This window comes from Zosterops lateralis (genome assembly GCF_965231275.1).
Source record: "Zosterops lateralis genome assembly, chromosome: 2".
NCBI classification, from domain to species: Eukaryota; Metazoa; Chordata; class Aves; order Passeriformes; family Zosteropidae; genus Zosterops; species Zosterops lateralis.
In genome coordinates, this window is record NC_139763.1 from 89,951,369 (window position 1) to 89,976,131 (window position 24,763).

Below are 24,763 nucleotides of genomic sequence, written 5' to 3' on the forward strand. Positions count from 1 at the left end.
GCTCAAGTCAAAAGAAATGTTTATTGTTATAAATGCAGAAATGCTTGTCCAGCTTAAGTTCCTTTCCAGGACTTTTCCATTGGCCTGAGAACATAAGCAAGCAGGTTTGGTATTTTAAACTCACACACCCTCTATGGGACATTACATGCTACTGCTGCAAGAGGATGAGCATGATTACCAAGGGAATGTTTGTTTCAAACTACTCTAAGCCTCCTTCTCTTCCTTGAAAAACTGCTTCAGCTGGAGTCTCTCATCAGGTCTTTGCCCATAAAATACAAAGTACCATTTAAATCTACACATACATTCACAGTTGCAAAAGAGCACAGAAAAGACTGAGGCTGTCTTCTTGTTCCTTGCTGCAAATATACGAGTGCTGGTGTTATTCCCCTTCCACTTTCCAGACCAAGGAATTCCACAGACAGGACTCAGCCACAGTATTCTGGTTAAGGTGCACTAAAGCCTAAGTTAAGTTGCAAAAAAAGTAGAGTTTACATTAGTGCAGGTAATAGGAGAGCCCTGTGACTCTCAGCTTTGGAGATTGCACAGGAAGGGAATGGCATAAAAGAAATTGATTTTTTTCCACCATGATGTTAAAAAAAAGACACTTTTTTCTGCCTTTGTTGGCACAGGAATCAACATGTTGCAGCCTGTAGAAAATGCACATAAGACCCAGCTAGGGAAATACAGCAGAGAAGGTTGCTAGAAATAAGCCAGTTCATCGTGCTTTGTCTTGCTGCTCTGGTAACTGTGGAGGCTCAGCGGCTCGTTCTGGTGGGGGAGGCTCTTGAACACCCGCAGGTGCATGAACTCGTCATTCCCAACATGGACCTGCAAAGCAGGAAAGCCAGTGAGATCCCTGCAGGGGGAGCAGCCTGCAGCAGCAGGGGTGGCAGAGGCTGGGTTGGTTTGAGGATGGAGCAGCAGACAGGCAGTAAGAAAAAACACTGGCTTATTTTAAAGCAGACTAGGAGCTGTGGCTTTGCAGAAATACCAGCCAATCTTCCCATGAAAATGGAGAAAAGAGGCTCTCTCTATTTGACAGATAGGGAGAGGGGTTGGAGGTGAATAATTGTGGTTTTTTAATGCACAATTTTTTTCTTATTAAGGTCAAATTGTAAGCATTCTCCTCTAGTTAAGAAAGAAAAAACCCCCCCACCATTGCAAAGATTATATACATTAATACAAGAGAAACAACCCAGCATCCTCTACCTTGATGAAGTAGTTTGTTCCAGCAACCACCTGAGCTTTAAACTCCACTGCAGTGAAGACATCAAAGGTTTTCCCTTCTTTTTCTTCTAGTTGAGCTTTTACCTTAAGGAAACAACAGGTTCTTTAAGACTGATGCAAGATTCAAGTATTTAGGACTTAAGGCTTACAGTTCAATGCTGCTGAATTCCCAGACACAGAGTTCCTGCTTTTCCAAGACATTAAAAAAGCAAAATGAATCATGTTAAGTTTTGTGTGAAAGCAGGACCAGGAATCCACAGAGGTGGCAAAGCTGAGAGTGAGGTGGGAGTGAGTCACTACAGGCTGACACCAAGCCTGGACAACACCTGACAGTTCTTTCAGCATCTCTGCTGGAATCTGTGTTTTCAAACTGCACAACAGTGCTCAAGAAATCAAAATAACCCGTCCAGTACCCTAGAGGGAGCCATGAATTCCTGAGATGCAGCTCTTCTCTCCTGCCAGTGCACTGGGCACTCTAACACATTGTGGGTATATGGAAAATTCTTGGTCAGGAAAGCAGAAGATTTCAGCCTTGGTTTTGCAGGGCAAGTTGGAGTCCTTCCTTGCAAGTCCTTGCCTGCTCCAGGCTGCACCTCCTGCACTGCATCATTGCATAGCCCTCCCTTCACTTCCAGGGCAGGAGTACCAGCAATGAGTAGATCCACCACTTATATGGTGTACTTCTCCTTTTTCCTAAATTCAAAGAAAATAGATACTTCTGCACTCCTGCCTAAATCCCACATCCTTCCCTGGGAAAAAACAAGTGCCAACTTGCCATTGCTCAGGTGCTGTAGGTGAAGCAGGACCAGAAACAATTCCTGAACAGGGTATGTTCTCCAACTCCTAGAACTCTGGTGCCTTTTCAGTAACCATCCTGTCCCTGCTTTTTATCTTCTCTCAGAGGCCATACCTTACACTCCCTCCGGGCTATGATCAGTATGTTGCAAGCAAGATAATAATGTTTGGACACTTTTACGTTTGTTGTTGTTGGATTTTTTTTTTTTTTTTTTTTTTTTTTTTTTTGCCATAAGGAAGTTGAAGCTGCATTTTAAGATGCACAGAAGGGCACAGCCCCAGAGAGCACCATGATTCACTCCTGCCTCCTCCCCTTCTCCTGAGTCAGAAACTGGAGCAAATGGTTTCTGTTTTTATCATTAGAGATACTTTTACAAATTTTAAGCAGTGGGGCAGACATAAGTCTCCCACTGACCCTCTCCTGGTCTGTGCTCCTTTAGCAATCCTAGGCACTGTGCAACTTTGGTTTCTGAGGTCACTAAATCACCCCAGGTCGGCACATTTTGTATTTCCACCAGCAAGCTGAATGCTGGCCCCTGGGTGGGGACAGCTCAGAGTCCTGCAGCTGCAATCCTGTCAGGGTGTTATCACTTGTGGCAGTGAGTCACCACAGCATGAGACCAAGGAGCATCCTGAGTCAGTGTGGAGAGGGAGGTCCCAGACAGAAATACTCTCCCCAAAGACCTGGTTCTTGATCTCGGTCTGGATCTGGGAGTCCTGGTGGTACCAGAGTTAATGGCATACTGCATCAGCAGGAGCCTGGCCAGGAGACAGGTGAGTGACTATTGCCCTTTGCTCAGCCCTTGTTAGAAAATGTGGAACCCTGTGTCCAGTCCTGGGCCCCCAGTACAAATCAGACACCCATAAACTGCAGTGAGCTCAGTGAAGGGTCACCAGGAGCACTCCATGAGCACACCAGCATGGCTGGAGCACTTGTGCTGTGAGGAGAGGAAGAAAATCAGCTTGCTCAGCCCAGGGAAGAGAAGACTTTGAAGAAAACTTTCCAATACCTACAAGAAGCCAGGCTCTTTCCAGGGATGGAACTTTCCAGATGGCAGAAGAATGAGGCACAATGGTCATAAACTGAAACTGGGAGTTCAGACTGGATATAAAGAGAAACATTTCCCCTGAGGACATTCCTGCAGTACAGTAGGAGCATTCAGAGAAGCTGCTTAGTTTCCATCCTTGGAAGTTTTCAGGGCCTGACAGGACAAAGCTCTGAGCAGCCTGAGGATACTGACCCTGCACTCAGGCAGGAGGTGCAGTCCCTTCCCACCCAAGCAATCCATGATTCAGTCACAGGGCTATAAATGATCATGCCCTGAAGGCTCTCCACTGCCCTGCACCACCCTTTGCCATGCACTCCCAGAGCAGTTAACTAAAAAGCAGATGGCTCAGAATCACCCTGAATAAGCTCTGGCCACAGGTACCAGTGAGAGGCCAAAGCTGAACAGGCCTGGGGGGAAATCCTTGCCGTGGGGAGGCTGTTCCTATGGCTGTCCTAAGCCAGACACTGCTGAAGGAAGCCTTCCTGCCCTGTGTGACATGACACCTGCTCTGGGTCACAAAACTGAACAACATTCGGCCATCACAAGGATTCTTAGGAAACTGTAAAACGAAGGCAAGAACTGGAAAGGCAGGAACAGGGAATATGTTAATGGCAAGCAAACTGGCAGGCTCTAATAAATCTCCACAAAGGCCTGACTTTAGGCAAATAAAACAATTTGAGAAGGCTACCTCGATTTAACAAAACTAATGTTTTTTCCAGCAGTGTCCAGATGAGGATATGAGTGCATGGGCAGGTTACAAGTTTGGGTTTTCCCACCTGTATTTCATTAAAGGAAGTCATTTAAACTGGCAGTCAAAACAATTAAAGTATTTAGGTGATTTAAATGAAAACATGAGATTTTTGGTGAATTCTGTTCACTTCTGAATCCAATAGGGTTTTGTTTTTGGATTACCAAACCACTGCAGTCTGCTACACAAAGTCAGGATTTCAAACCTAGTTTTAAGCCCATGTTAACTGCATATCTGCACTACCTTTAACATGACATGTAGGCCTTTTCAGGTCAAAGCAATAATTATGACTCCCAGCAATTCTCTATCATGTGCTTATTACTGCACACTCAGGCATATCTGTCCCTTTTCCTAAAGCACAGAATCCTCAGACTGTACAAGCTAAATGTTAATTTCAGTGCCTGCTGTGCCTCTGTATGTGTTTGGGAACTGCTCCTGCCTGGGGAACAGGCCCAGAATGATAAAGTGTCAGAAGCTGGAGCACATCCTTCTTCATCTTTGCTCTCTTGCTTACCACACCCCAGCTGAAAAGCTAAAAAGCAGAAGGAACTTGAATTTCCATGACAAAAAGAAGAGCATGTGCCTTGAAAGCACTTAAGTTGCACACTGGTATTTTTAGAGTAAAAGCATGTGTTCCAATAACACGAGTGGTAATCTAAGGAACTGTAAGTAGTATCAGGATTTGAAGCTGGGAGCGCCTGGAGCTGAATTCTGTGTTGAGGAAAAGCGGAAGCAGCAAAGAAGCTTTCTTGCTTATTCCACGTTTCACCCCCTCAAAAAAACAAACAATCCCCCCTTCCCACGCAAACAACAAAAACCCAAACCCCAAACCTATGTACAAGGTTCGTATTTTGTAAGAAGCACTGGGGCTCGTTCCCCGAGCTCCAGGCAATGGCTCTGCCGGGTCCCTCTGGAGTAAACAGGGCCACGCCAAGCGGGCACAGGGAAGGGAAGGAGAGCTCCGGGAGCCGGGGACTGCTCCTTGTGTCCCCCATTCCTTCCCGTTTCACACGGGGGCGGTGTCTCGGCGCTTGGAGCAATGGCCGAGCACGCCCTGGGCCCGCACAGGCCTGCGCGGCCTTTCCCCGCCGCGGCCCTCCCGGGGCTCGCCCGGCCCTCACCTGCTCCACCATCCGCTGCGTCTCCTCGGTGGCGGGCTGGGCGGCCGAGGGGGCCCCGCACAGCATGGTCCCGGCTCTCCGCTCCTCCTGGCTCAGCTGCGGGCCGATCCTGCCTCCCGGGCGGTGCCGGGGCGGTGCCGGGGGCGGGAGCGGCACGGCCCAGCCGGGCGGGCCCAGCCGAGCGCGGGTGTCGGAGACAAAAACAGCCCAACGCGGCGCTTGCAGTGAAAGCTGCCGGCAGAATTGACTCTGCGCCCTGGACAGAAGGGCTGCAGCCGCCGTGACAGCCCGGCGTGAGGACAGGGCTGCCCTGGGCCGCTGCCTTCTCCCTTCCCCTGTGTCACCGTGCTCGCCTCAGCCCCATGGAAAGATCCATCTCCAGACTCCCTCCTTCACCACCTTCATCTCTCCCAGGCTGATTTTGCCTGTCCTCAGCCAGCCAGCCGAAGGCGGTGGTGAATTATCCAGCCTCCGGGAAAGTCCCTAGGGAGATTTCAGTCTGAGTGTTCAGGTCTTTACCTAAATTTCCCCGCAATTTAAACATCCAGACTCTAGCAGAACCAACAACAAACACCTACCTTCCTCCTCCTGCTTTGCAGCACCCCTTGGTAAAGTTGGTCAATATAAACCGAAATTTAACAATAGCAGGTATTGCAAACTGAACAGAGCTCATGGACTGACAAGGAGGGCACGGTGAGAAGCACAAAATATAATGTGGAAGGTTTTTTTTCCTTCTGGTATCATCTATAAATAAATTCTCTGCTGGAGCTTTGGGTAGGCAGAGTTCTGCCAGGTTTGTGAGGAGACTGGGGTGAGGGGTTGGGCTCTTCACTGGGATGGTTCCCAAGTTTTCCAGTGGAAATCCCACCAGAGAGCTGATACACTGTTGTTGCTTCACTACTGAACAGTGCAGGAAACCCCACACTGGGGCAAGTTTTCCAGTGGATTTTTGAGCCATGGTGGGTGGGATGAGACAACCATTCATGTGGGCATCTTCTGGTAGGAAATGTCAGAGGAGGTTCTCAGGCTCGTGCTTTCAACAGAAGAGTGTTCCCCAGTGTGTCTTCATCAGTGTTGTCATGTGTGATACACCAACAGGCTTCTGGACAATTGCCTGACCAAGCCTTCTCCTCTCCTGGACTTGACAGGATGAGAACATATCCCTCTCTCTGTGCATGGGAAAAGGGGTTTGGTTACAAAGCACCTTCCCAAAGGGGTCCTTTTTTTGCTGAACTTCCCTTGTGTCCAGCATGTGTGACACTGCTATCAGCTGCTGCAGCAGCAGCTCTCACCCAGCACTGGAGCTGGAGCCTTAGGGCTCCAGGTATGAGTGCAGGGAGGGTGGAAGGGGCTTCTCCAGCAAATACAGCACACTTGGCCATGCTAAAAAATGATTGCAGCTCTTGGACACTCATTGTGTGCCAGGGTATAAATTCCTTTTAAGTAAATGTAAAGAATGAAAAACACCCAAGGAATGAAAAGCACCCAAAAGTGAGTATCATCTACTGTACACGGAGCTAGTGAATATTGCTCTCCAAACAAGGCAGCTGTTGGTGACTTCCTGTTTTTTACATTGCCTGTGTTTGTACATAGTCTTTGGTTTGTAAATTGTGTCGTTTTCATTTCACTCATTGAACTTTTACATGTTTCAGTGCTGCCAGTTTCACTCCAGGGGCTGCTGAGCTGGGTGTCTCCAATAGGAATGATTCAGTAACACTAAAACTACTCGGCTACTGGAATTTTTGGAAATGTAAGCCGTAACCAAAATACTTTTTTTAGCCCTTTCTGCCATCTAGTGCTCATCCCTGTTCGTGCAGTTAACTCGTGAGACCCCGGGGCTCAATTCCCTATCCTGAACTGAGCCCACGGGCCACAGTCAGCAGCCTGGGGAAGGGACCTGGGTTCCAGAAGCAGTAAGCAGCTCTTATTGGGTCCAGGAGTGGAATGTGGTTTCCAAAAGTGGGGCTTAGAAGCATTTGTGTTTTCAAACTCACTCTTTTTTTTTCTTCTCCCCCCCCCCCCCCCCCCCCCAACCATCTGAGCCATAGTTATAATCAAGTAATGTCATTTGCAAGCCTTAATATTATAGCTGGGTTGGTTCTTACGTGGTGCAGTAAAATTTGAGCCCACTCCAAGGGGGATGTAACAGATCACCAAAAGGGTTAAAATGATTTGTCTGAATAGCCTGCTTCTTAGGGTTCTGGACTTCCACTTTGCTCCTGTAAGTCAAAACTCCTCTTCCTTGTCAACAAGTGGAGGTGGCAAAACAAAGTTTTTATACAGTAATGTCACCTGTAAGTTTTATTTGCCTGCCCTGGCAGAAGAACAACCAAGCAAAAACGGTAACAAGAGAATTGTGGTGTTTTCCCCAATGCATTCGAACACAGTCCTTTTATCTCTGCTTACACTGAGCTGCAGGCCCATCTACCTTTCTATAAGAGGTCTAGGTCTTCATGAGGGAGGATACTGACATCTACCTGACAGATGCTTGTTCTTCCATGGGGAATCTGAGAAGAGGGAATTAAATTCTGCAGTGTAACCCTAGCCCCTCCCGCCAGGCCGTCCATGGGTGTTTTTTCTCTCATCAGGCTGCACCAAATCTCACTGCTAATGACTCTCTTCAGTTTTTCCAGCATGAATCAAAAAGAACCAGGTATGCCTTGAAAAATGAGGAGCACTTATGTCTGCTTTGGGAAGAGTGGGACAAGAGTAATCAAGCTCTGCTATGCTCTCTGCTGAAGTCCTTACTGTTTTTCTTTAGGTACAGTCCACCAATCTTGTGCTAGGTGCCCTCTCTTCAAAATGGGAAATAATCTAGTAGGTCTTTAGGAGCCTTTTGGAGCAAAACTGTATCCAGTTCATCCATTTGTCTCTATGTGCATCCAAGAACCCAGGCCTGAATGTGTTTCTCACCCAGTCATCTACCAGCACACACACTTCAGATATTCACCTGCTCCAGTAATCCTGCTACCACAGCTGGGGGCTCCTCCTCCATCCCTAACTCTCCCACTTCTCCTTGTTTCATTTGCTGTGTCAGGCCCCCCAGTACCGCCAGGACTGGCACAATGCTCCGTGTAGGTGTGAGGCAGGTTAATATGGCAAAGCACAACACTGACTATGGTGTGAAAGGGTTAGCCATGTATGCCTTGTGGGATAGTACAGCAGCAACACTCGGTTAAGCATACAACTACTAGCGACATAATCAATCAGGGATACATCTCATTGTGCTTTTGCAGCGTTCTCCGGGAGGGATTTACAAGCTGTTCTCCCCCTCCACCAAAGCAGGCAGGCTGGAGGTAAAGCTATTCCAGCTGGAGGAAACCAGTAGGAACCTAAGTAGCTTGGTCTAGTGCAATGGAGTCTATGGAGAGTATTGTCCAATATTTCCTGTTGGGCAGAAAGGAGAGACTGGGACATTACTAAATATAAATAGCAGGGCGCTCTGTCACATTAAATACTTTACATGTTCACACCTTTGGCTGTACACAGCATGCAGGATGTTGGGGGCTTTTTTATTTTCCCCATGGACTGTGCTTTCCTGAAGTGAAACCGTGTACCTTGCTTTTGTAGAGCTGAGAGTCCTGACGCACATGGTTACAGATCACATATACTGGATAAAGAGGGAATATTATACATAGTGGGAAAGAGGAATATTATACATAAATGTAAAAGCAGGGTATAGTGGAATTGCCTAGTGCCTCCCATAGTCAGCTGAGTTGCAGTCTGGCAGGAAAAGCTAATGGAGGCAAGGCAGCATGCAGACTTCTGCTTAAGCCCCACCAGAGGCGATCTTCACTTGTCCTTCTGAGATGTCCTGGTTTCAATAACGCAAATGCAAATTCAATCCAAGGCTCCCCAGACACAGTCCTTCCTCTGGAGGCACATGTGTTACCCTGCCGGCGCTAACATTAAGATGTGGTGGGGCTGTGTCACAGCGGTGTGTCTTTGTTGCCTTTCCCCTTCAGAAGCAAGAGGTGAGCAAGTTCCTCTTGGGGGCTGGTGTACTTTTCACAACCTTCTTTCGTTAGGAATGTACCGTGTTCTCTGTGACAGAGCCACCTCCAGTGCCTATAAAATTTCGGGAGTTAACCGATGGCAGGGAAGGCTCTGCCTCAGCACTTGGTACCTCTTCTTTGTTGTCTCCCACCACCGACTCCTGCGAGCTGGTCTCTGGGCTGGAAGCTGCTTGGAAGCTGGGCTCAACCCCGAGGGGCTCATTGATCTGCAGGGGAAGCAGGGCCCGGTGCCGCATCAGGCTGTCGTCACTGTTCTGGGCCTCCAGCGAGTTCCGGCGCCTGGCGTTCCTGTTGGCCATGGCGTTCTTCTGCGGCTCCTCGAAGCTCAGCGACAGGGTCACCGTTCCGCTCCCAAAGCTGACTTTCTGCTTGCACCCACGCTGCTGCTGCTGGCGCTGCCGCTCCGCACAGGCTGGCAGAGGAAAAGGGTCCTCGTGGTTGCTCTTGCTGCTGATGGAGGAGGAAGGGGTGGAGCCGGTGGAGCCCCCCAGGCTGTTGGAGCGCTTGCGGGACACGTTGCTCCGTCTCAGTGTGGCCCTGGCAGCCACTTTGAAAGCGTGAGCAGCTGTGCTGCAGCGCACCTCCTCGATTGTGTTGCGGGAGGGCTTGAAGAGGATGATGTAGACCTTGTTGAAGAAGATGCAGGCCAGAAGCCCAAAGCTGGCAGCCAGTATTGCAATCACCTCCACAGCAGACACGAACTTGCCGTACGTGCTGGCGTAGGCAGGGATGAAGGAGATCCACACAATGAAGAATATCAGCATGCTGAAGGTGATGAACTTGGCCTCATTAAAATTCTCAGGCAGCTTTCGAGACTTGAAGGCAAAGAAGAAACAGATGGCTGCCAATAGGCAGGTGTAGCCAATGAGGAAGCCGAGAGCCATCAAGGAGCCTTCATGGCAGGTGATGAAGATGATCTCATCCTCCAGTTCATGGTTTCGGTAACTGGATGGTGGGGCCGTATAGAGCCAAATCACACAGATGACAATCTGCACAAACGTGCACAAGAAGACGAGGAGGAACTGAAGGTTGAGGCCCCACCACTTTCGGTGGAGACTCGTGGGGATCTTTGCCTCAAAGACAAGAAGGACACGGTTGGTTTTCACCAGGATGCAGGAGATGCAGAGGACAAAGCTGATGCCAAAAGCTGGCTGCCGCAGGCGGCAAGTCCAATTCTGGGGCTCACCAATGAAGAACAATGAGCTGGAAAAGCAGCATAGCAAGGAAAAGAGGAGAAGGTAGGATAGCTCCCGGTTTGTGGCCTTGACGATGGGTGTGTTGCGAAATTTAGTGAAGACTCCCAGAACAAAAGAAGTCAGAAAAATTCCAAGCACAGCAAAGAGAGTCAGAGCAATCCCAAAGGGCTCAGTCCAGGCCAGAAACTCTATCTGCTTGGGGATGCAGGACGTGTGGTTCTCATTGGACCAGTAATCCTCAGGGCACTTGTCACAGGCACTTGCATCTGAAAAAGAAGTGATAAGGAGAGGGAAGGTTTGTCAGAACTAGAGGCTGAAGAGTGGGATGACATATGGCAGCTACACACCAGCCTTGATCTTAAACACACAGAGTGTTCCACTCCTGTGTGCAGATCCCCAGAGTCATATATCGATGTCTCGGAGTTTCTTACACTGAAACAACCAACCTCCCATGGGCTATATAGCAAAACCTAAAGCATGTTTAGTTCCTGCTCAAAAGAAGTCCTGCCTCTGCACTCTTTTTTTTTTTTTTTTTTTGTAATCCATTTCTTGGTAAAACTTTGCAAACTTTGATTGCTATCAGCTCTTACACAGGCTCTGTTTTTCCCTCTTCCTTGTTCCTTCACTTTTATCTTCTGCTTCTGTCTGTCTTCATACCTCTCACACTTTTATCATCATTTGAATATCCTGCCTTTTTCTATTACATAGAAAATTAAAAACGTGCTTGCCTCCTTAAATGCTTTGAGAGCCTATTTCATATTCCATGGAAGCAAGTCTTAGTATTTAAATTGCTCTTCCCTGAAGGCAGGCAATGCCCTTGACTCCCAGCACATTCTCATTTTATGTTGGAATGCCAGGGAAAGATGTGTCTTAATGATATCACTCTCCCTACACCCAGCAAATGCCCCACTAATACTTGCAAAGGGAAAATTGGTGCCTCCATCTCCTTCAGTAAAGTAGTTGTGCCTACTGTGATGGCATGGTCATGCCAACAGTGATGGCATGGTTGTGCCAATGGCTTGCATCATCAAAAAGCAAGGACCTGCTGCTTCTGCTCTTCTACTTTGACTTAGATTGCTCTTGTGCTCTACCAGGGAGGGTCGCGACTCTTTGGATGGCAGTAGAAAGGGGTTGAGAGCAGAGGGTTGGAGGTCTCAACTTACCTCTGCTTTTGGGATCCCAGAAGGATAGCAAGGGGCTGCAGTGAGTCCACAAACTCCTTTAATACAAGCACCCCCTGAGTTTTGCAGCTGAGCAAAGACACAGACTCTGACCATAGCTTCCAGAGCAGAGATTGATGTTAGTGAAAAAGTCAGGAATGCTGAGCTAACAAGGCCAAACGTTTTCAAGCTCTCTTGTTCTCGAGGTGTGGTTGGAGAGACCATCCATGAACTGATATGACACTGATTTCCCTAGGACTTTTTGCCTCACACCTCTAAGGTGTTTATTTGAAAATCTGTCACTAGATGTGAAAGCTCAGTCAGAAGCTGTCATCACCAGGTCATTTCATTTACATCCATTCAGGCAATAATTCTTACTTTTTTTGTGCCTTTTACCTGGAGGCTCATTACAAACTGCAAGCTGCAGACAAACCAAGGTTCATTTTGTGTGGCAGGGAACCCATTAGCCTCTGCCAGAGACAGGGGCAGGTTTTTAGCACTGCACTCTAAAGACACTTACACTGCTGTCTGTGGTGGCTTAGAGACCGTACTGCCTGCCACTGTAAGGAGTAAATCAAGTCTCCCTCCTCCTGCAAGGCTGCTCATTCTTTCCCCCTCCTTTGTGTTGTTAACACTAGAGGGCACGCAGCTTCTCATTCTAGTTGGAAACTCAGCCTCCCAAGAGCTTGTTTTCAGGAAGACCAAAGACCTGATCCAGCTCGCTCCACGGTCACCCCAGCACTGCTCCCAGACAAAGTGTGCGAGCAAACAGCTGGGAAAGGACAGATTGTTTCCTCCGGTAGAATCACTGTCTGGGTGAAACTGGTTGTAAAACTGCTCTCTATGCCTATAAAACTGGCAAGCACAGGAAATAAAGACTATTACTGTCAGCTGAAGTTGCAGCAGGGAACTGTAGAGTCAGAAAACAGTCGTCACCTCAGCCCCGTAAATTTCACCTCCACACCAGAGCTAGCTCCCAAAATTTTGTGGAAAACACCAGAAGACCCCTATTACACATGACCAGAATTGTTTCTTTTCAATATGAAAATGCTGCTTCCAAGCATCCTGTAGTACTATATGGTCATGCTAAAAAAATATCATTCCTGTCTGATAGGACACAAATTAGATTCTCCCAAAGAACACTTGTCCAGTTTTGCAAGCAGTTTGCTGAATTGTTCATCTCTGGCAAAGTCTGCAGTGTTTGCTGGGACCAGTGCACTGGGGAGGGTGTGAGGAGGTCCCAAGTGTCTTATAGTGTGGAGAGGACTGATATCCTGAAAGAATTTACTTGCCTTTGTTACTCTGGGGATGCTCAACACTGAGGGAGCACTAGTGGTGTTGGAAATTCAAAGTTTTTCAACCATTTCTAAACCTGAGTTTATCTTTTCTGTCTCCTCCAGAACCCAAGTGGCTTGATCCAAGCTCCCAATGAAACACACAAAAAACATGTCCATGGGTGCTTGGTAGGAATCACAGATTCTGATCTTTTGCAGTGGCAGTGATTAACAGAACCTGTAGTTGGTGAGTCCATAAAGGGAAATATTCCTCTCTGCTTGTGAAATCTGGGATGTAATGGATTTCATTTCTTTGTAAAGCATGAAATAAAACCCTGAGAGTTTGAGGAAAAGATGAAGGCAGATAGATAACTACAGAATTTAGGATGGGGAATCTCTCTCTCCTCCAGGTTTTTGGACGAAGAAAAGCTACTGCTACAGTGCAATAGAGTTGCTTGTGGCTGCCTGAGAGGCTTTTTATATGCAAGTAGTTTTTTGAGTTCTCTGCCTTAATTTTCCTAATGCAGAGCAGAAGGGACAAGCAGGCTTAACAGTAGTCAGGACCTCAGGACTGCAGAACTCAATTCCTGTAAACTTTTCAGAAGTCCCTCAGACTTTCTGTGAAGGCTCCTGGCAAGGCAGGCACCAGCCCAGCACTGCAGGGCAGCAATTTCAGCCCAACTGCAGGCGATGCTCAGGAGGGCACCCAACAAGTCCCGGAGCAGCTCAGGGGGCGTTACCTGTCTCGTCGCTGTACTCCCCGTCGGGGCAGTCCACGCACTCGAAGCAGCAGGTGGGCTCCCCCTCAATGATGCCCTTCCTCGTGCCCGGCAGGCAGTCCCTGCTGCAGTTGGAGAAAGGCACCTGCAGGAAAAGAGCCCAAGCGGGTTAATGGTGCCAATGCCTTACTATGGCAAGGCCTTGGCTTCCTCCAAGGGTATTATTGCTTGCATGGCATGCTGGATGAAGAGTGTCAAATGCTCACCTCTTCCTCCCACAGAACAGACACATTTTGCACAATAGTCCTTCCCCAACCCACTGCAGTGACATTTCTTTGAAGAAACACATCAAGGGATAGTAAGGAAGATCAGCAGATCTTTGTCATCTCAACTGTGTTGTGGGCATTGCAAACTGGAATGTGACCGTGATATACATACCCCTAAACAGTCATTAGATGGTTAGAAGGAAAGGCAATCAATTTCTGCTGGTGGGAATTTGAGTCAGCCTTGGAGATGACAGGCCTTGATGATTGATCCCCAATCCAATATATTGCATATTGTCTGCTAATTGATGGGAATCAAAGTGGTTTTCTGAAACTCACTTCTTCTTTAAGAACACTGAACATCTAAAGATGCAAATCAGTAGCGCTTTACAGATCCAAAGGTTTCCAGACCTCTGCTCCTGTAAGTGATGTCACCTGCTGGTTGTGCATTTCTGCTGTGCCTGAGCCCACCTGAGCTGTCATGTCCCAGCAGCAAGTGGTTGTATGGGCACACTCACTGCATGCCTGAAGTACACAAAGACTTCAGCATGACAGGTGGAAGCCTGGGCCTTTGTCACAGAGTCATGACCCAAGGCTGAGCTCACCTTTTCCCAACTAAATTAAGGGCCGAGGGTTGACACAGAGCATGGCTTTCTCAGCTCATGAGAGTTAAACCTACAATTTCCACTGCTAGCAAAGCACCATGATTCATATAAATTTAATGTCTGTTCTGTCCATTCACCTTTTTTGGAAGTTTGATGCTAGTTTACCCTAGTGCTGCCAACCTACTGTTCTCCAGGAACTGCCAGTGTTGCTGCACTTACGCAATGGGTTCTACATATAGTTGGGAACTTGCCTATGTGCAGGTATCAACCTTAGCCACAGGGGAAGCAAAGCCCTCACTAATGACAATTGCTATGCAGAGATGACCACTCTGTGGCACAGGTGAGGGCAGTCTCTGTTGCCTGTCACTCTGAAGTGCAGCTGCAGCACAGTTTGGGAATGCTGTTCCTAAGCTGTTCATCAGGATTACATCATTGATGGGACAGACACGTACACAGGGCAAATCCCTGCAACTCCCAGCTTGAAGCACTCTTTGCTGTTAGTGCCTATTGCTATAAACACAGTGGTGCTCCTATTCCTTGGGACAGTCTTTGAGCAGGCAGTGCATCCATCATGAGGACTTCATCAGTCTAGGCTGTCTCTCCCTAGGCTGCCACCAGTGATTTTGAGCAGAGCTGAATCAAAGGCCTGGCTGAAGTCACACACTGCTTCCCCATTATCTACCAAGTTGATTGAGCTTCCGAGAAGGAAAATTAAATTGGTTTGGCATGATTTTATCTTGACAAATACATGTTGGCTTGTTCTTATCAGTTTATTTTCCTCTAAGTGTTTATAAACAGTTTAATTTTATTTTATCAAGTCTTTTAGGTTACTGGAGCTCAACTCAATTGTGTGTAATTCTCTTGGTTCTCCTATAACTGCTTTAAAAGCAGGCATTAAGATTGCTCTTTTATCCTTTGAGACATCATGCATCCTCCACATTTCTCAAAGATGAATTGCTAGTACTTTTGTGATTGCTTTGGCTGAATTCTTAAGTATTCTGTGGGGAATTTCATCAAGTTCTGCCAAAATTAATCTATCTTACCTACTGTTTAACTCATTCTTTTGCAAGTCTGCCCAATGCTGAAGTTCCTGAATGTTAAAATTACCTACATTTAAAATTTTGTTGGGGATGACAAGAGGCACAGTGAGCGAAATACTGGCTACTCTTTTTAAACAGAGCCTTTTACCTGAAAGAAATTAAGAGTCTATAAACTGAAAAAAAAAAAAAAAAAAAAAAAAAAAAAAAAAAAAAAAAAAAAAGGCTGGAGCACACACAGAGATTGCAAACCCCTCCACTGCACAAAATTTACATGCCCTGGCATTACACTCAGCAACATCCTGTCACATTTTTAACAGTTAAGGACAGAGAATGGAGTTAAATATTGCACTGCTGGAGAAATTTAGACCAAGAGAACCCAATTACTCAGTTTAAGTAAAAAACAATAAATCCTAACAGTTGGGAAAAGTGCAAGATGCCTTTGCAACGATCAGAAGGAGGGATTATAATATCAGGGGTTTTTAAGTACCACTTGTAGTTTGTACTTAGGGACTCCAGCTGGGCTTAGAAAAGCTCTGAGCTCAGTATTTCTGTGGTAGTATGCTCTATTCAATTTATGTCTCTTTCAGAGTCCTCTGGAGTTGAACCAGAAGTGAAGTTGGAGTAAAGGAAAGGCTGAATTCATGCTGTAACTGTTTTGGGCAAGCAGTTAAGGCAGAAGCCTTACCTGATCTGCCAGCCAATGTGAATAATCAGCTGGAAGTGAATTGCCTTGTTCATTAATCAGGTGCTGGTTTAACACATTGAAACATCACAACAGGGTCTGGCAGTAATATTTCTGAGCTAATACTCTACTCCCTGTGTCAATCCCCAGCCCACAAACCATATGCCCTCAGAATTCCCTCTGGGATTCAGAGTTTCTGCCTAGCTGGCTGCTGCCAGCTATGACAGAAGTTCATCTGGCTCTGGTCTGGAGATCTCTGCCCCATGTTTCCATCATGTGGGTCAGACACAGCCTGGCTGCTAGTGACAATAATTATGCTGAAAAGATTTAACATGTGCAAGACAGTGGAGAAGGAGTTAGCCCTGACTGAATTCAACTGATACATCTTGAGATCACTACTTCTGAGGTTGCAGAAGCATCCTCAAGGAGAATATGAAAAAAAAAGGCAGCAGGTACTGGCATCTTCCACTATTTGAGCACCACATCCAAGTAAACCCAGGCAGATTGACAGGGCTTGTTCTGTTGGTTTGGATGGCAAGGGTGTGAGGAAAGCTCTTGGACTTAACTGGTGGGTAAAGCCAGAAGAAAGAGATGTAAATATAACTAAGAGCAAGAAGAGACACTTCTTGATAGAGAGATAATGGGAGTGAAAGAGATGGCTCTTTTCAGCAATGAAACTACTGACCTCAGGAAAAATTGATTTAGTCAACAACCAGATTTGGGTAATGAATTTCTCATCCCTTTTAAAACACTGCTATAAAATTCTACTCTATCTGTTTGGGCCAGGAACATAATTTAAAACATTATGACCCAGGGTCAACAAATGTACAGAGTGGGAAGGGACACTGTTATTTCAGTGTATAGGAAGGGTATGAAAGAGATGTGGTGGAAACTGTGTATACCGTAAGGTGAATGGATCCTTTAATGAGACGTGGGGCCATAACATGAGTGTGCAGGGCTAGTTCAAATTTCAACTTGTGGATCTGGAAAACACTGTGAGGATTTAAGCACTTACCTCCTTAGAGAATCCACCCCAGAGGATCTTGTTTTCATTGATAAAAAGCCTCTCCCCTTTCTTGGCATAAACGTTGTAGTGCCCAACCTCTTCAAAGACGACTGAGCCATCCTCCGGAGAGAGATGCCAATTGATTATTGAGTAGTTTCCTACCAGGTCCCCAAACTCATCAAAATCCACTTGCTCCCCCATGTTATTGGTGAAATTTAAGTGTCGCAGGTGCTTGAGAACCTAGAGAGAGACAGAGAGACACTTTAAATGCCTGTGTGTTACAACCCTACCACAGCACACATCTGCTACAGGGACAGAACTGGGAAGAATCACTTTACTACAAACCTTATCTCTTCAAATCTTTTAATTGCAGCAGTAGGAGGTTTTCTATCACATGAACACACAGAGCCTGTACAAACCTTGTAGACAACACAAAGTATGGTGGCCTTCTGGGTGGTTGGCAACCCATCTCTAACACTTACTGATGCTACCCCATCATCCATTTAGCACTCCTGTTTGGTCCTCTGCAAGCCCAAAGCCCTTTATTAGGGCCAGGGAAGTGGCAGCAGCCTCTCATATGTTTCAATCACCCATGCATCACTCTCACTCTGACCTTGCAACCACTGCATGATCACATAGAAACAGGAATGCTTGAGAAACAATTCAGACATTATTCTGCATTGAAAAAACCCAAGCCCAATGCACTTCAAATCAAGCTCATTTGCCATATGGCAGATCTTGAGAATTCTTACCACTTTTTTTGGCTTCTGTCTCATGATTGCATATTTGAAAGTAATCACATTCTGCCTGTTCCCAGGAGTTCTTCCCTGTAATTTTCACCTCATGCCTTAAAGTGTCATCTAGAATCATAAAATCATTAAGGCTGAAAAATACCTCCAAGATCATCAAATCCAACCATTAACCCAGCACGGCTCTATTTACCACCAAACCATGTCCCCAGGTGCCATATCCACATTTTTTTTGAACACTTCCAGACACAGTGATTTCACCACTTTCCTTGACAGCTTATTCCAATGCCTGGCCACCCTTTCAGTGAAAATATTTTTCCTATTATTCAATCTAAGCTTTCCATGGCACAACCTAAGGCCATTTCCTTTCATCATGTCACTTGCTACTTGTGAGAAAAGACCAGCCTTCTCCTTGCCACAACCTCCTTTTAGGGAGTTAGAGGGAGTGATGAGGTCCCCCTAAGCCTCCTTTTCTCCAGTTAAACAGGCCCGTCCTTCCCTCAGCTGCTTGTCATCAGACTTGTTTTCCAGACCCTTCACCTGCTCTACTGTCCTTCTCTGGATGTGCTCCAGCACCACTACAATCCTTCTTGTAGTGAAGGGCCTGGAACTGGACACAGCACTCGAGGTGTGGCCTCAGCAGTACCGAGCACAGGGGGGACAATCACTGTCCTGGTCCTCCTGGATACACTACTGCTGATACAGGCCAGGTGCCATTGGCCTTCTTGGCCACCTGGGCACAGCTGGCTCGTGTTCAGCTGGCTGTCAACCAGTATTCTGCATGTCCCTAATCCCAGGGACAACTCTAGTTGTAAAGTTCATGATCTAGACAGCCTGACAAGTAGACCTAAGAAACAGCAGCATGAAAGAAAGCCTGTACTGGCAACTGTGATACAATTCATCCACATCATATTTCTGTTCAAAAAATAATTGCTGGTTTGTGCACTTATCAGATTTCTCCCCAAGCTCATCTATGGAAAGATGAGGTGACTGAGGGCACCTGGCTGTCAGCTGCCCCTAGACCCCAGCAGCACAGTTGCTGCTGTGGTTCTACTGCCTGTGACATCTTGTTAGCCCAGTCTTTCACTTGTGAGTGCCTAAACATACAACTCTGGATGGCAAAATGTAAGAGAAACCAAAACTAAATCAATTTGTCTGGGCAGGCAGAGCCCTATTCACCCCACAGACAGAACAGACAATACTGTTTTGATGAATCCTTTTCACCTGGAAACACAGGGACAGGGGAACAGAATCACTTCATTAATTCCTGTCAGTTTTGCTAAAATGTCTCATTTTTCGCTGTTTCCTTTTGGGATCCTCCTATCTCAAGCTAAAATCCTCAGAGCCACAGATACCCTCCTCCCACTGCCTGTTTCAGTGCCAGCCTGATAGAGTCTGGAAAAATCATTGCAGTACTACAAAGGATGTGGCCAACAATACCTTTTCAGCTTGTGTGATGTTGATGGAAGGATATCAAAATATTGCCACAGTATTCAGTCTTTGAATAACGGGTGAGACAGAGAAGGCAGGATTCTTTCTGTCTTTCTCATCCCTGTTGCCCCTCCTCTGGAGACCAGCTCACCCATAAGATTTGCAGCTGGAATGATCTCACCAAAGAACCAGGACCTGTCCCTGGAAGATCTGACCCTCTGATGGACACAGCAAAAGAAGGTGCTCTGTGCTGGCACTTTGCTGTGGAGAGCTGGGGCATTGCCTGCTGCGGGTAAGGAAATAGGAGACTGCTTCCCTCTCATTCCCCTCATTCCTGAGGGGTACCCAGGAATAGGCTACTTGCCCAGCTCCATCAGGGGACAGTGAGAACAGAGCAGAAGCAGCTCTGAGGTCAGAACAGGTGACAGGGTCTGCAGATCTACAGTGATGTGCTGTACTGCCTCATCTTACTTTGGCCTCATCTGCACAGGGGCTCCAGCCTTGGTCTAGCTGTTATCAGAAACTCTGTCCATCAGCAGTGCAGGTGCTCAGCAGGGCAGGTCACGTTCCTCTGCAGGCTCTGGCACCTGCCACAGGGTGACAGCTGCAGCTTTGATGTCCAGATCAGGTTTGTCCTTATGCTGAGCCTAATGCCATGCTTCTCCTCACTCCAACTCAGTATGACACTCTTATGCAGTACTACTGCATCCTTCTGAACACCACCAGGATATCCTGACTGAGTATCACTGCTGGGTTGACGGTTACCTCTATAGACAGGAGACCCTGCCCTTGTTTTGACTGCAATTGTTACGCACACTAGGAGATAGTCTTGCAAGAGCCATATTGAAGATTCTTCAGTTCAAGTCCTGCCTCTCCTGGTCAGCTGCCGCAGCAGAAGCCTCACTGGTCTTAGGGTCAGCAAGATTATTGGTGGAAAAACTTCTGGATTCCCTGAATGCAATTTTTTGTTTGTTTAATTTCATAACATTCATATCAATTAGTCTGTTCCTTTGCCTTCCCTCCTGTCATTAGGTTTCTTATAAAGTAGTACAGAGCCCCGGCTTTTAGTGGGGTTTTGTAGGATTAGTTTGACAGGATATTTCCCTTGGCCACACACCCACTACACCTGAGGATTCAGGTTATAAATGATGTCATGTATGACCGGATATGTCTGTCTGATTATTAAATAATATAAAAGTGCTGATCTGCAAATAATGGTGTCTTTTCCTGGCAGGCAGAGTATAACAGCTTCAGCTCTGCAACTGTAGCTAGTGGGTACAAAATAGGTATCAGTTCATGCATGAAACATATGTGACCTAATTAAAATCCCAAATGGAGAGGCAACAGGAAAAACAGAAATAACAAAGCCTGGGTTTTTTTTTCTTTCCAGAAAACAATGAAGTTTTTCTTCAAATCTAAATTTCTGGGAGGTAGCTTGTAAAATGAACTACCAGAAGATGTTCTTTTTTTAGAGAGCAAGAAAGTCCCAGGATCATATCTCTGTATCTCACAAGTTCTGCTCTTTACAGGGTGAAAACACAGTTTAAACAGACAAGGAATATATAAGCACTAAACTTTGAAAGAGGAAGTTGTAGACTCTGAATAACCACAGCACTATTTTAGAGTCACCAGTCTATCAATAATTAGCTAAAGGCTTTACAGTTAAAAATGTGTCACTATGTTTTGTAACTAAAGATAGAAACATACATAACCAGGACTTGATCCACAAAGAGCTGAAAGACCCTGCTTCAGGCAGACCAGCAGCATGTCAGGGGTAGGAGTATCATATGGAACCAAAAGTTTATGAAAGAAGTGCTGACATGGTGGCTTGCATACACTATAAGCAGCTAGTGGAAGCCTGTGGGGAGAGCACTGTGCAAGCTGCTGTCTTCAGTTATTTCTTCCTGTAATTTTTCCTTCTTTTCTTTTCTCTCTGTCACAGACTTTATGTTGAATTGCAACGCCTTTTAATTAAAACACCTATTATCGGAAAGGACTTGCAAGCTGCCCTCTAGTTCACCCTCCCATTATTCCTGGTAAGGCCATTCCCAGTCATGCAGCATCCCATACTTTATCCAGGCTAGATATTCTGGATCGTGTGGTTTCCACTTTTATGGGAGGATCATGAAGCTGTAACATAAATGCAGTTGTATTAGACCAGGCTGGCAGCTCACATGCCCAGAATCTGTTTCAGACTGTGGCCAACAGCAAATACCTATAACAGGAGCACAGGGGCTGTGATACTTCCCCTGAACACTCTCAACCACTTTGCAGATCACTGACTTCCTGGGTCAGAGGTTTTGTACTCGATAATCTTTGGATGGACTTTTCTTCCACGACATTGCACATTTGTGTTCTGCACCTGTGCAAACTTTTCACATCCACAGCCTCCTACGGCACAGAGACCAACATTTTATGAGACAAGCACCTCTTCATCCCTTTTGGAACAGAGCAGCTATGAATCTGCTTTGATGACCTTCATGCTGATATTGGCAAAGAACTGTCATTTGCTGGTCATCTTTTCCATGCCTCTCAGGACTTTACAATCACCTCTCTTCAGACACCTCTTTCTCAGGCTGCTGAACCTTATCTGATGTTGCTACATCTTGTACAGAAGCTGTTTCACTGACCCTTCTCCAAATATTCCTGGTCTTCTCCTTTCATCAGTTCTGAGTCTTGCACATGATACTGAAGTGAGATGCACCAAAGGGTTGAGAAAGTGGCCCCAGGACACTCTGTTTACCTCTCTATCTCTTTTCCAGTGTGACTATTCTTAAAAGTGCATTTGCTCTTTTTGACTACTGTTCAGACAGAGCTGAGCAGTCTCCCCATAGACTTGATCAAATTCATTTGTGATAATTCAGGTCTAATAATTTATTTTTATCCTCTGCTGACTCTCTATCAACCAACACACACGTAAGTTCTGAATTTGCTGACAGACTACCAGAAGATGCCTTCAAGAAGCCTGAGCATATTCTATGAATATAAGTTCCCTTATCCATACACATCCCAAAGCCTTCAAAGCACTTCAGGAGGTTTGTGAGGTAGGGCTTCTCTTTAGGGAAGTCATGGTCACTCTTCCTTAGTATATTCTATTTTTTCCTTCCTAATTTTTTTAAACTGCAATTTCTAATAATGGGCTCAGTCATGCTCTGCTAGTTCCTTGGATCTCCTCCGGAACCCTTTCAGAAAATTGATGTCTTATCTGTCAGCTTTCTAGGCCTCAGAGCCCAAGTTTCTTCAAGTGAGGAGATGGACACCACAGCCAGTTCTTCAGCTACTTCATTTGTGAGCTCTGGCAGATCCCTTGGGTGAATATTGCTCACTTGCCCTGAAGTATACATTTTACTTTTGTGTTACATCGTTTCTTCTACAGTCAGATGAATTAGACAGATTCTCTAAAAGTCTCCCATAAATAACTAAACCTTTTTAAGTTTGTCCATAAGGAGCACACTTTTCTTCTGTCATGGCCTTACCTTGTCTTTTGCAGTTATCATCTATAGCTCAACAGATAATCCTACTCCTGAAATGTTAAAAATAGGATTTATGAGCTTTTACCTCATTTCAGGATGTTATTCATTTTTCTGGCCTGCCTTATTTTATTTATATATTTAATCTGCTAGAGTTTATGAATCTTCCAATTTTACTCACTGGGCATAACTCAGTTATTTGAAGGATGCTGTCTCACTTTTAACAAACACCACCTAATACCTTTGTTTTGCCTTTGCCTGGCCCTTTTCTTATCTGCAGTATACATTCACATTTTGTCACTCGTATTGAGGCTGGTGGCAGGCAAATACATCCATTCAAAATTTTCAATGCTGTCAGATAGCAGAGAATTTTGTGTGTGCATGCATGCCCAAAGCTGAAGTTTGAGCTGTCCTCTGAAGCACAAGCCACTGACTAGTTGTACATTTTGATAGCAGCTGGACTAAACAATAATGGCATGTCCTAAATACTCCAGTTAGTAACAAGGTAGGAGACATATCCACCAGTTAAGAGGCTGATTGCAACCAAAACTTAGGGCTCAGGGCTAGAAACAAGAAAGTGTAGATCATGTTTGGATGAAAAACACTGGAAGTAGGGCAAGATCCTGGAGATGAAGGAGATGTGTGGAGACAGATGTTGGGGGATGCTCAGTAACCTTGGCCAGTAGTGCTTGAGAAAGGCAACTGAGAGGAGCTGCACAGCATAAACTGAGAACTTCCACCTTGACAGATCTCTACCATGTCCCTACCTGGAAGATGAGACCTGGTGATGTAACACTGTGGGGAAAGCAAGAGTGTGTGAGATATCAAGTGGTTAAAAGTTGTAGTCTTGTTAATTCTTAAATAAATGTTAGTTCTTAAATAAATATAGGCAAACGTCAGTATCCCGGTGTGCTATGGGCTCTCCTTTACTCTGTCTCAACTGTGACAGGTCCTTAATCCAGTCTCCATGTACTGTCAAAGGTTTAATATCCTTGGCTTCTTTCTGCAGTTTCTTTCTGATGTGTTTCCTCCCTAGGTCAAATGGCCCTGCAATGGAAGAAAACCTGGGCACATTATAGGTGTCTGTCACCAAAAAGGACAAACAATTACCCCTCCTAACACATGGTTGCAAGCAATCCTATCTCAACAATTAATGTACATTTTCCCATGCTTAAGTTTTAATTTCTGTCTACCTATGTATCTTCAGGCCTCTAAAACAGTTCTGGACTGATAGGTACCAAGTATTTTTCTCTTTGGTTTGGTAGAGTGCCCATGCTGAGAGCAGCCAACAACACCATATCAAGGCTCAGTGTGAATGAAGATGAAAAGCTGGCAACTGTCCTCAAGATGGCAAGTCCTGACTTCCACTTCAAATTGCAGAGGGCCCAATCTCCTCTTTTGTTTTGGATCTCTCATCAAGCACATGGAGAAGATGTCTTCGTAATGCTGTAACAGGTATAAGGACTTCAGAGATCAGGTATTGCATTAGGCCAGGGGTCATGGTGAACAGGACCTGAATTTTGCCAGAGGTCAAATATCACGAGGATATCAGGCCAGGTCTCAAAGAACCACTCATAAAATACTTTAAGAAAAAAGTTGTCTGAAGCAATAGTTTTTTGATGTTTTTTCTTTTTCACTTTCACTTTCAAATACATATGTGTCAATCTTTGTTTACAGGCTAGAAAACTCAAATTTTTACTTTCTGTATCAAATCCTTAATTCCTGCTGCATTCTCTAATTCACAATATCTTGTTCTGCCCATTTTTTAATGTAGAGTCAACTCCTGGGCTTTCGAAAAAGCAGTGCTGTAATCACAACATCAACCAGTTCTGACACACAGGAACCAAGCAGGCAGGAAGGTGCTGGCCCCGGCCCTTGTGTCAGTAATACCTGTTCCCAGAAGCCTGAAGCAGGGCAAGATGAATTTCACCCTTCCGTCCGAAGCATTCCTCTTGCCAGCAGGAGCTGAACTTTCCTTCCCCTCTATAACCTCTCCTCCTTCCCTGCTGCCCTTTGTACACCAAGAGGGACAGCACGTAGTGCTGATGTTGATTTTAAAACCAAGATGCCAGAATATGCCAACACCATTAATCTCACCTTTTTCCAAAGGCCGTCCAGAAGTTAATGGAATTCTTCAGCCAATGAAGGATATGATTCATTGTGTCATACCACTTGCTACATTCACTGAATCATAGAATATTCTGAGTTGGAA

General features: G+C 45.8%; 2 protein-coding genes across 3 annotated transcripts in view; both read right to left on the reverse strand.

Annotated features, from left to right (window-relative positions):
* Positions 1 to 2: 2 nt before the first annotated feature.
* Positions 3 to 5,073, reverse strand: LOC310923909 (cystatin-B-like). The gene is made up of 3 exons (XM_083884776.1): positions 4,941 to 5,073; positions 1,210 to 1,311; positions 3 to 828 (listed from the first exon to the last, which is right to left on the reverse strand). Exons 1-3 carry the CDS (start codon positions 5,004 to 5,006, stop codon positions 700 to 702), a joined length of 297 nt encoding a protein of 98 aa, XP_083740902.1. The 5' UTR covers positions 5,007 to 5,073; the 3' UTR covers positions 3 to 699.
* Positions 5,074 to 7,113: 2,040 nt separating this feature from the next.
* Positions 7,114 to 24,763, reverse strand: part of CASR (calcium sensing receptor) — a 74,898-nt gene continuing 57,248 nt past the window's right edge. For both annotated transcript variants that reach the window (XM_083883631.1, XM_083883632.1), the window contains exons 5-7: positions 16,911 to 17,141; positions 13,327 to 13,450; positions 7,114 to 10,418 (exon numbers count right to left, since the gene is read on the reverse strand). In XM_083883631.1, the coding sequence (XP_083739757.1) occupies positions 8,965 to 10,418; positions 13,327 to 13,450; positions 16,911 to 17,141 (1,809 nt within the window). In that variant the 3' untranslated portion in view covers positions 7,114 to 8,964. The remainder of the gene's footprint in view (positions 10,419 to 13,326; positions 13,451 to 16,910; positions 17,142 to 24,763) is intronic.